At 42.0% G+C, this 12,876-nt stretch overlaps 1 protein-coding gene across 2 annotated transcripts in view; it reads left to right on the plus strand.

Moving 5' to 3' along the window:
• Positions 1-12,876, plus strand: part of CNTNAP5 (contactin associated protein family member 5) — a 995,558-nt gene that overhangs the window by 826,199 nt on the left and 156,483 nt on the right. For both annotated transcript variants that reach the window (XM_043894748.1, XM_043894749.1), the window contains one exon: positions 7,217-7,435. In XM_043894748.1, the coding sequence (XP_043750683.1) occupies positions 7,217-7,435 (219 nt within the window). The remainder of the gene's footprint in view (positions 1-7,216; positions 7,436-12,876) is intronic.

Below are 12,876 nucleotides of genomic sequence, written 5' to 3' on the forward strand. Positions count from 1 at the left end.
CTTAGCCAAAATCAATCAATCAATAAATTTAAGAGGAAAACAAACAAGCGTGGGGGAGGGGGGCGGATCTTTCATTTCTTACTAACAGCTGCATTCATCTTATGTCTTTTTTTTTTTTTTAATGTCCTCCTTCTGCTAGGCTATGATCTTCTTGTGCTTTGAGAATCCTTTCTCAAATAAGAAGCTTTTCTCATTTATTTATTTGGCTGTAACAGGTGTCAGTTTCCACATGTGGGATCTTCCTGGCAACATGGGGGGTCGTTAGCTGAGCCCTTCAAACTCTTAGCTGCAGCAGGAGGGATCTTAGTTCCCTGACCAAGGATCTAACCCAGCCCTGTGCATTGGGAGTGGAGAGTCTTAGACACTGGACCGGCAGGGAAACCTCCACTATATTTTTTATACAGATGGAATTTTCATTACAGAGATTCTTCTACAGGTCAACTTCTTAGAAAGAAAGTAGCCTTCATAGTAGATTTCTCAGAGTGGATTTCTCTCTCCTCCCAAAGGAATGTTACTGTGTAACTATCTGAACAGAAATTTTCAAAATCGATATGTCCAAATTGTTGAACATTGAACAAGTTCGCATAAAATTCTCAATCTATTACCTTCTGGGTCACTTCCAACTAAAGACATTTTTATTTTGTAACCTTGAGATTAGTCTGTACTCTATGAAATACAAGATACTTTATGTCCTCAAGTCTTAATGGATTTGCTTCAAATGAGACAAAAATAATAGCTATTTTTACAATTACCTCACAATTGCTGTGTGGGTAAAAATAGATATTTGGGGTGCATGAGGGGATCAGAAGAAAATGGCTGTTGAGAACAGTCTGGCATCATGAAAAGAGACTATTGTTGATAATGCAGTGTGGATTCTAATTTCTGTTTCTAGAAATCTAAATTGTGAGGAAGTTCTTCCTCTCTTCATTGCTTATTTGTGCAAGATGGAATTGGTGGCACCCATATGCCAATCAGACACATTTGACTATAATTAAAAAGAAAAATTCACTCTGAACTGGTAAACACAAGAATGGGAATTCACTGGTACCAGGGCATGTGACTAACTATAGAATTGGTGGGGTACTTTATTTCTGGTTAAATTCAGCAGTGAACAAGTGTTCAGTTCAGTTCAGTTCAGTTCATTTCAGTCGCTCAGTCGTGCCCAAGTCTTTGTGACCCCATGAATTGCAGCACGCCAGGCCTCCCTGTCCATTACCAACTCCCGGAGTTTACTCAAACCCATGTCCATCGAGCTGGTGATGCCATCCAGCCATCTCATCCTCTGTCATCCCCTTCTCCTCCTGCCCCCAATCCCTCCCAGCATTGGGGTCTTTTCAAATGAGTCAGCTCTTCGCATGAGGTGGCCAAAGTATTGGAGTTTCAGCTTCAGCATCAGTCCTTCTAGTGAACACCCAGGACTGATCTCCTTTAGGATGGACTGGTTGGATCTCCTTGCAGTCCACGGGACTCTCAAGAGTCTTCTCCAACTCCACAGTTCAAAAGCATCAATTCTTCGGCACTCAGCTTTCTTTATGGTCCAACTCTCACATCCATACATGGCAACTGGAAAAACCATAGTCTTGACTAGACGGACCTTTGTTGGCAAAGTAATGTCTCTGCTTTTTAATATGCTATCTAGGTTGGTCATGACTTTCCTTCTAAGGAGTAAGTGTCTTTTAATTTCATGGCTGCAGTCACCATCTGCAGTGATTTTGGAGCCCCCCCAAAAATAAAGTCTCACACTGTTTCCACTGTTTCCCCATCTATTTCCCATGAAGTGATGGGACAGGATGCCATGATCTTAGTTTTCTGAATGTTAAGCTTTAAGCAAACTTTTTCACTCTCCTCTTTCACTTTCATCAAGAGGCGTTTTAGTTCTTCTTCACTTTCTGCCATAGTACTAAATGCTTTATATTCATTATTTAATTTTGCTTTCAAATTATCGTATGTATAATCATCAAGATATTATGTTTTGCATTGCTTGACTCCTAGTCCAAAATGCAGATGAGGATAGTAAGTCTTGAGTTGGTAAATAACTCACCCAGAGTCACCTAGTAAGATTCAGAATCCAGGATTCAATTCTCTGTTCATTTGAACAACTCCTTATTCTGCTTTGCAAAACTACCTCAAGGCCCAAGAATGTTAGAAATCAAGAAAATATCTTTATTTTCTTTCTTGTTTTGAAGCATAGGACATTCAGCAAGTTTTTACAACTGAATGCAAAATTGTATGTGCTTTTTTTTTTTTCTAGATGTAAGTTTGTCATCAGATCCTCAGAGAGTCCATGCCTCAAAAAAAGTAACAATAGTTCATTTATGACTGTCATTTCAGAGGTGAATACATGGGAGGTCAGAGAGATCAATAGACTATAGTAAGGCCTTGCATCTTTATTCCATTATGGTCCCTGAGATGTCTCACATGCCTGATTTTAATGGGTCTGAGGACACAGAGATGGTGTCACAGTTCAAGGAAGCAAGGGCTTTGTACAGAATCTTTAGAAGGTTCTTCTAATCACCTAGGAGAACTCGGTATTCAGTCGCTCATGCTTTGGTACTTTACTCAACTTGACACGCCCCTTCTTGCCAGGCTTCTTTCAAGTACACCATGAGCTCACTTCGTTTCTTTCGTCTCTGCTTAGCACAAGCTTGGTTTGGTAAAAAGACCCACGCAGAGACTCAAGTAACTCCTTAACTTTGTCTTGAACCATACGGTATAAATAATGAGGGAGGGTATTTGTCAGCCTGTTGGGAGAGGGAGAGGCAGGAAGGTAAATTAGTGACAGAGGTGATGCTGCCACAGGGCCACCAGCTTTCCCATCTTGGGCCACTGGGCTATGTCCATCCCCCCAGAAAAGAAGAGCTAGCTCATGTTGGTCTCAAGTGTCCAGTCCACCAAATCACTAGCCCATGTTGGATGTATCACCATGTATTTACTTTTTTATTTCACTCAGTTTTTTTGAGGAACCTATATTATACTGATTTATATCCAGATTTGACTGCCCAGGTAGGGCTTGCATAGGTTTTGAGGATGGAAGATTTGTCACAGGACAAGTGGGTTAAAAAGTGAGCTCCAGAGACACATCACCGGGATTTAAATACCAACTCTGCCAACTCTGGGTTGGAGTAATTTCTCAGCTATCTGTGGATCAGTTCCCTCCTTTCTCATAGGATTGTAGTGAGTTGATTAATGAAAAATGCTTAGCAGAGTGCCTGGATCATGGTAGGAACTCAGTAAATGTTGGTTATTATTATTGCATTTCACTGATTCTTCCCTAGTTCTAGGAATGAGGTGAACATAGTTGATTTTTAGTAGTGACTTGAATAAAGTTTAATAATAATTTTAGAAGTTTTCTAAGGACCTAATATCTTGATGTAAAATTAAAAAAAAAAAAAGAAAAGAAAATCGCTAAGTTGGATGTAGAACGTGCAGTGTAACATTTTAATGAGTGAAACGTTGGTTTGATGAGAGCTTCCTGTGTACAAGGCCCAGTCCTAGGTTCTGGTTTTCCAATAAATGAGGTATTCATCTAGAGTTTGCAGACCAGCTGGGAGACAGATCATAAACAGATCATTATACACCAGAGGGATAAATGCTGAAGTAGAGATAAGCACAGTCTGGAAACATAACGTGGAGCTGAGGACGGCGGGGGTGGAGGGCAGACAGCAGTGCAGACAGCCCTCCACAAAGACGTGCTGTCTGTGTGGAGCTTAATATCCACACGGCCAGCTTTGCAGAAAGGCTTTTAGCAAAACCTTTAGTAGCGCCCCCATCAGTCTCACCACTCCTTACCTGTGCTTTTAAAGAGAAGTGCATGTATCTCCACCCTCTCAGTAATTGCTTATTTGGTCTCTGGGTGAGCACACCCTCAAGGTGGCGCTGGTGGCCTGATAAGAAACAGGAAATGGCCCAATGGGGCAACTTTGTTCCTATTTAATCTTTTCATGGTTGAATCAGATTTGCTCCCTTCAGTTCTGTTTCATTTAATGCATAGGTTTATGAGGCAAAGACGATTGATCTGGGTTGATGAATCATGTTGGTAACAATAACTATTATTGTCCTATTTCGGGAGTAAAAAAGGGGGGACCATCAAAAGGTTCTGAGAAGAAAGGAAGGTCTGGAATATGAAGGCTCCTGTTCCTGAAAGGGGGCTGTCTTCCCCTCAAATTCAATTTATTATTTGCTTCTCTACATCCTTCAGATGTAGATTTTTTCATAATAACAGAAAATACAAGAAGATATACTAAATTAGAGAAAAATGATGAAAATTCTAATTGCTGAGGAATCTTTGAGCAAATTATTTCTACTTTCATTTTTTTACCCATATAGTGGAAATTAAAAATGGAGAAGGAGGTGGGAGGGGGGATCGGGATGGGGAACACATGTAAATCCATGGCTGATTCATGTCAATGTATGGCAAAAACCATTACAATATTGTAAAGTAATTAGCCTCCAACTAATAAAAATAAATGGAAAAACAATTTTTAAAATGATACTTTTTTCAGAGTTGTTCTGAGGATTAAAATGAGAGCATCTGTGGTCAGTGCTTAGAAAGTGCTCAGCAGAGTTCATTGCATGTGCTGCGCTGCTGCTGCTTCTTTTTGTTTTTCAGGGGTGATAGTATCTTCATCACCAGCACCACCCTCACCAGGACGACCATCCTCACTGTCCTTCCAACAATCATCACCACCACCCTCACCAGGGTGACCATCCCCACTGTCCTTCCAACCATCATCACCACCATCCTCACCAGGATGATCATCCCCACTGTCCTTCCAACCATCATCACTACCATCCTCACCAGGATGACCATCCCCACTGTCCTTCCAACCATCATCACCACCATCCTCACCAGGATGACCATCCCCACTGTCCTTCCAACCATCATCACCACCATCCTCACCAGGATGACCATCCCCACTGTCCTTCCAACCATCATCACCACCATTGTCATCATCACCACCATCCTCACCAGGATGACCATCCCCACTGTCCTTCCAACCATCATCACCACCACCGTCACCAGGATGACCATCCCCACTGTCCTTCCAACCATCATCACCACCATCCTCACCAGGATGACCATCCCCACTGTCCTTCCAACCATCATCACCACCACCATCCTCACCAGGATGACCATCCCCACTGTCCTTCCAACCATCATCACCACCACCACCCTCACCAGGATGACCATCCCCACTGTCCTTCCAACCATCATCACCACCCCTGTCATCATCACCACCATCCTCACCAGGATGACCATCCCCACTGTCCTTCCAACCATCATCACCACCATCCTCACCAGGGTGACCATCCCCACTATCCTTCCAACCATCATCACCACCATCCTCACCAGGATGACCATCCCCACTGTCCTTCCAACCATCATCACCACCCCTGTCATCATCACCACCATCCTCACCAGGATGACCATCCCCACTGTCCTTCCAACCATCATCACCACCATCCTCACCAGGATGACCATCCCCACTATCCTTCCAACCATCATCACCACCATCCTCACCAGGATGACCATCCCCACTGTCCTTCCAACCATCATCACCACCACCATCCTCACCAGGATGACCATCCCCACTATCCTTCCAACCATCATCACCACCATCCTCACCAGGATGACCATCCCCACTGTCCTTCCAACCATCATCACCACCACCACCCTCACCAGGATGACCATCCCCACTGTCCTTCCAACCATCATCACCACCACCACCCTCACCAGGACGACCATCCCCACTATCCTTCCAACCATCATCACCACCATCCTCACCAGGATGACCATCCCCACTGTCCTTCCAACCATCATCACCACCATCCTCACCAGGATGACCATCCCCACTGTCCTTCCAAACCATCATCACCACCCCTGTCATCATCACCACCATCATCCTCACCAGGATGACCATCCCCACTGTCCTTCCAACCATCATCACCACCACCATCCTCACCAGAGTGACCATCCCCACTGTCCTTCCAACCATCATCACCACCCACCACCCTCACCAGGATGACCATCCCCACTGTCCTTCCAACCATCATCACCACCACCACCCTCACCAGGATGACCATCCCCACTAACCTTCCAACCATCATCACCACCACCACCCTCACCAGGATGACCATCCCCACTGTCCTTCCAACCATCATCACCATCATCCTCACCAGGATGACCATCCCCACTGTCCTTCCAACCATCATCACCACCATCGTCACCAGGATGACCATCCCCACTGTCCTTCCAACCATCATCACCACCCATGTCATCATCACCACCACCACCCTCACCAGGATGACCATCCCCACTGTCCTTCCAACCATCATCACCACCCGTGTCATCATCACCACCATCCTCACCAGGGTGACCATCCCCACTGTCCTCACCACCATCATTGCCACCACTTCTGCCACCATCATGACCACCACTATTATCTTCCTATCATTATCATCATCATCATATCATCATAGGTAGCATTATACCTAACAGCTGCTTCTTGTCCTATACAATAAGCAGATTATTTTAGAAGGGTAGAAAGAGTCATGAAAAAAGTCCCTGTGTGGGGAGTTGAGGGGGAAAGTTGTATTTGACCTAGATACTGCCATTTCCGGTGATACAGACAAGGCACTTAAAATTTCCAAGCATCAATTTGAAAAAAAAAAAATTCAGGGATAGCATGAATGCTTGTATCACATGTATTGAAAAAGTAATACATTACAGAATAATAATGTATAATACATATAACAATGTTATAAATATATGAAATGCATTATTAAAATACACATAATGAGTAAGCAAAGCAGCGGGCTTTCCAGAGTGTGCTCTTATCTCTGCAGGAGGGTGTCCTCTTAGTTAACCCATGATCTGTAGCTATCCATGAGCACACAAGTGAAGTCAGAACAGATCCAGAAAATCTAGCACCTTGGCACCGGTGTATTTTATCAGATTGGCATCAGTGGCCCTGGTCCCTATTCTATTTCCTGAATTTTCACAATGAGAACCAATGAGGGGAAAAGATGGGGCTTGGGATTTAGTAGTTGGTAGTTATTACTATCAGTGGAAATTTCAATCCTGCAGGGATTTCAGCTGAGGTCCTCCCTACCTAGGATTTGTAATCACTTTACCATTCGCTCAGAATATGCTTGTGTCCTAAATGCACTGACAACTCCCTTCATCTTTCTACCTTTATTCAATTTTTGGTTTCAGCTCCTTCTGAGATCACTTTTGCCATTGATGTTGGAAATGGTCCCACAGAGCTCATAGTCCATTCTCCTTCTCCTCTGAATGACAACCAATGGCATTACGTCTGGGCCGAGAGGAACCTCAAGGAGACCTCACTCCAAGTGGACAACCTCCCGAGGATGACCAGGGAGGCCTCAGAAGAGGGCCATTTCCGGTTACAGCTCAACAGCCAGCTGTTTGTAGGTAGGGGACGTCTTCAGGTGCCCTTTGTGCTAAAAGCCCTGCATGGCCACAGTGGAACTGGGCCCAAGGAGTGTTACTATTTTATTTTAGACCTGAGCAATGATCATAATATTTCATAAAGCATTTGTAATTACAGATGTCATTTTACAAATTCTTCCTTTCTGTATTCATTAGATTCAAGAATGAACGATTGTCATTGCTTAGCAAAGTTTGCAGGGGTCTCAGACTCCTTTTGTATCTTTTCTCCTTGTTCATATTGTATCTTCAGATGTCTAGGGACTCCTATTATTTTTCATCCTTATAATCAAAATATACTCTTAGAAAGAGGAGTGTAAGCTATTTAAACCTTTTTAGATGCTGACTCTGTCAGTGGGCTACAATTCACCTTTCTTAGTGACACTTAACTCCTAATGATTTTTGATGTAATGATATGTGTTACAGCATCTTCAAGGGATTTGGGGAATCACCAATATGGCAGGGGAGGGAACTATTGGTTTTTAAGCTAAGAGCTTCTTTAATACTCCCAGAAATCACATCCCTTAGGTGGCTGCCTGATACTTGCACAGAAAAATAGCCTGGTCCCCAAGCATACATCTCTCCACTGATCATTCCCTCCTTGAGACTCAGAATCAGCCTTTAGATAAGTTGCGTATCTGAGCTGACTGCCGCTGCTGGCAACAGGGCCTGGGGGGCTCAAACATCTTTCACTGAGCCTTTCATTCATTCATTCCATAAATATTAAGTGAGTACCAAAAACAAATCAGGTTCCTTGTTGGATGGTGGGAATTGAAAGATGCCTTATGCAATAAAACATCTTTTTCAAGTGCTATGTGTGCGTGCGTGTGTGTGTGCGTGCCTGTGTGTGTGTGTGTGTGTGTGTGTGTGTGTGTGTTGTGGGAATCAGAGAGACAGAAATAGAGAGAATTTCACCACATTAGTCCAGATAGGAAAAGAAAGGTTCCCATTATGGCTACGACTTAGGAGGGATTCTTTGAAATTAGGCTGAGCAGGGCATATATAGGTTTAAGGTACAAAACAGAGCTGAAAATGTTAGGTATATTGTATTATTGTCAAAGCCAAGACACCGCTCTTATCTGAAACGTGAAGTTCAGATGCTTAGAACAGTAGTACCAATAAGTTCCAAAATTTGCCAGTATACCCAGATTTAAGTTTCTTTCCTTCTGTGTTTATTTTGTCAGCTCCCACTATATAGCTTTACTGCTAGTAATGAAATGCCATCAGCTATCAATGGGTGTGTCTCAACTGCTTTCTTGAAATCCGGGTCTATGCTACTTTTAGCTCTGAAGACACTTCTCACTAGAACACACCAACTAAAAGAAAAGAAGTAACAGAATATGGGATCTGTCTTTCCAACAGTGATCACATTTCTTTCTTCATCTATCATGTTTTACATATTCAGCAGAAGCTAAGACATGAGTGATTAAGAACATTTTTATGAATGATGATGAAAAGGCATTCACTTAGTTAACCTACATAAGTGATATGATTTACTATTAAAATGTATATTTTTAATTTATATTGATGTCTTAATTCTATTTAAACATAACGTTTTATTGCTCTGAATAAGTTTGCCAGTCATCAAGATTTAATGTCTTTTTTGGTATAATCAATTCAAGTACTTTGCAATTTTCATAAATTACATTCCATGCCAAAGTTTAATTTATCTTCAGACTATACTGATGAATCTTTCTTGTTGAAAGGTGTGTATAAAGATGGAATTTTTCAATCCCTTCATGAAAATTTCATGTAGTTATGAAATTATCATGCAGCTTGAAAATGTGACAAAGTTTGTGCAAGTTGAAAGTGAGAAGAGGCAGCTGTGTGTCTTGCAGGTTTTAATCTCTAGACATTTCTCTTAAACTGATCACAAATGCAGTGAATAAGAGCTTGTCTGCGGGTCTGGAGGCGACACCTTGCTCGAGTTGCCGCCAAGGTCAGCGACAGCAAGAGCACCTGCCTCTGTTCTGTTTCTTTCTGATGAGTTCCGTCCCAGATGTTACTCTGCTTTATTGAATTTGTCTTAATATACTTGAGGAAGAAAAAATGCCGTTGGAGGTCATTTTAGTCTGTTGGTTTGAATTTTGCTATTTAGTGTTCAGTCTGCTTAGAAATGTTGGGTGGCAAAAAAAGAAAAAAAAAATTGCAGTCCTGGTATTTCCATTTTGTATGGTTCAGTGGTTTAAAAAAAAAAGAAAAAGAGCCTCTACTTAGTTAGAGCAGCCAAAATGATGAATTGCATTCTCTATCATTCAGAAATTTTGTCACTGGATTTTTATACTTGCTAGGCAGAAAAACTATGATTGCTGTGTGCTTTTCTTTAATTTTTTTAAATTGAAGTATAGCTGAATTACAATGCCGTGTTAGTTTCAAGTGTATAACAAAGTGATACCATCATACATATCCATATAGTCATTCTTTTTCAGATTCTTTTCTGAATGTAGGTTATTGCAAAATATTGAGTGTAAGTCCCTGGTGCTATATAGTAGGCCCTTGTTGGTTATCAGTTGGCTAACTGGATAGATTGAATGTGACGGTACTTAAATATTCATCTGGATATGTCTGTCTAGACACCTTTAACCACTGAAGGATCTTTCAATCAAAACAGAGTGCTGTTCAGCATGGAAATCACTGGTATTGCTGTTGTGCCCACGAGTGCTTCCTAAGTACCAGATTGAGTTTTATAGAATGGACGCACCTCTTAGCAATGCTCCCGTCATTGGAATGTGAAACGCTGACGTGCTGGTACCCAAGTCAATGCACGCTGGATTCCTGGAATCAATATTGCAACTGCAGACTTTTATTTCCCTGGTAGTTAGGGGCAGTTGCAACCATGCCATTTCAGTGGTGGCATTTTTTTTAATAGAGTAGGAGAAATTTCATAACACGAGCTTCTGAGATGAACGCTGCAAGCTTGGGATTGTTTCAGCTTTAAAACCCTTGGCTGCATAATCCCTCTCTTTTGCTATTCCTTACTCCTCTGGAGTAACCTGGAGAATCCCATGGACAGAGGAGCCTGGTGGGCTACAGTCCATAGGGTCGCAAAGAGTCAGACACGACTGAGTGACTTAGCATGCACACACTAGCTTTTCAAGTCAATATCAGGATGAGGCAAGAGAAATCTAAGAAGTAGCACCTTTTACTAAAAATGAAATGAAGGGATCTAGGTGTGAACTCCAGGTCAACTGCCATCAGATCTTGGGGCACTAGTAGGAAAGCAGCTAGCCTAAATGGACTCACTGTCTTTATCTGCAGAATGAAGTTGACGAGTATGGTAATGGAACTCTCACAACTTGTGGATATGCTATCATCTCCATGTGTATGTTAGACATGACAATCATCCTTACCCTCATGCCTGTGTGTAGGTAACAGCAAGGAAAATATCTCATGGTCCCCAAATCTGACATCTCATCTTTCCTAATATGTTGGAATTATAGACTAGACCCTTTATAGAGCTGTGAGGCTATGAATCTTATCTTGTGTTACTTTACTTTCATCTTACCTTTTTGGCCTTTCATGAACCTTTTTTTTTTTTCTTTCTTTTTGGCTCAGCTGCTTTATTTGTATCAAAATAAACTGAAGTAACTCCCACTTAGAACTCCTTGGGGAAAATATCACAGGGACTTGATAAATCATAAAGTTGCAGAGTCTCCCCCTGCCCCTCTGTGCTGCGCCTGCTTCCACACCAGTTGGGAATTATTATTCATGTTTTCAGATGAAGCAGGTCAGACTTGGCGAGGTCAGCGGTGAAGGCAGGCAAAGAGCGCTCGTTGGCTATGCCCTGACACTGTGCCGCCAGAGTCTCTGTGGAATAGTCACTGACATTTACTCTTGAGAGCGCCCCACACGGATGGCTTTCCTGACACAGGCCAGAAGAGCTTTCTATCAGAAAAGATGCGTGTCTGCATAGGAGGAGATATGCATCCTTTTCACATTAAGGAAGAACTAGAAAATCACCTTTAAGCATATTTGTTACGTAAAACCATTGTTGTGTGAAGGATGTCAATGGTGAGAAGTGAAGATATCATTGTCTTTCTACATCCTATACTTTCTGATGATAAGGTCTGATTTACCAAAACTTTTTTTCAAAGCTAAATATGTCAAGTATGCTTGAATCATTTTAGCAAAAAATATTAATACAGGATTTCTAATGTTTCTTGTAATAGTTCAATAAGAGGAGGTGTCCTGATTCATTTAAGAAGTGCATAGCAGACCTCAGTACCCCAGCAGGCAAGTCCCATGAATGCTTTGCTTCCTCCGAGCTTCTACGATAAAGAAAAAAACAAGAGCCACCTGCTTCCTCTTGCACTTTTTTCTTCCCCAACACCATATATGCTCCACAAAATCAGATTCTTAGAACTCGAATGTACTTTTAAAAAAACACCAGTTCTTTTTATTTACAGAGAAGTAAATGATTACATGACTCTTCCCGTGACTTCCCTGGCAGTCCCATGGTTAAGACACTGCACTTCCAATGCATGGAGCAGGGGATCAAGCTCTGGTTGGTGAACTAAGATCCTGAATGCTATGCAGCACAGCCAAAAGGGAAAAAGAAGCAAGCAAGCAAATGATCCCTTCCACTACGTGTTGTCTCGTATTGAACTTGTTGAGCATTGTTAAACCCACCCTGAAGCCCATGTTAGTTTTTTTCTGCTGCTAACATTCTAAAACCCTTTTGGAAATGTTTATCTACAATCTCTGCAACTTTAACTGAAGCTCATTTTTTCACATACTGGCTGCATTGGATTGTTAATGGGCCATTGATGGAGAATGTACACTTTTCTTATTCGGTTTCTCTGTTTACATTTTTAATTCTGCCTTTGAGAAAACATATCTCAAAGCATACCACCTTTTTTTTTTTCTTTTTTTAAAGAAAAGCACAACATGGCATTATTTTTCTCAGGCAGCCCAGGGAGAAAAGCCCTGAGATTTGGACCACAACAAAACTCAGTGATGGAAGCAGTCTTTCTGATTACCGTGGCGCCTCCGGTCATCAAGATCTGTAACTCCATAAAGTAACAGAACATTAATACAGCACTGTTTATGTGGAGCTAGCGTGATAGTTATAAAAAGGAACTCAAGCCACACCTTTCTGAGAAATAAAACAGTACTCTCTGGACATTCAAGGGCCTAAACTGAGGGAAATGAGAAGCTGCTTCTCTTCCAAAGCCAAGATGCTGTTGAGCTTATGTGACTAGGACGTCCATGGAAGCTTCAGTTTAGAAAAGGATGGAAGAAAACAAAGAAAAGGATGGACCCAGCCAGGCATGTTGATGCTGAAATGCTGCCTATAACTTATTTCATATCTGCAAGGCTCTGGCAACAAAGCTGATGACTAAGAAGAGGAGAGAAGAAAGCCTTGGAGGGGAGTGATGGAGTGGAAGAAGACATCATCAAACCTCTGAACATGTGATTGGCAGATT

This window comes from Cervus elaphus, chromosome 33 (assembly GCF_910594005.1).
Source record: "Cervus elaphus chromosome 33, mCerEla1.1, whole genome shotgun sequence".
Lineage (NCBI taxonomy): Eukaryota > Metazoa > Chordata > Mammalia > Artiodactyla > Cervidae > Cervus > Cervus elaphus.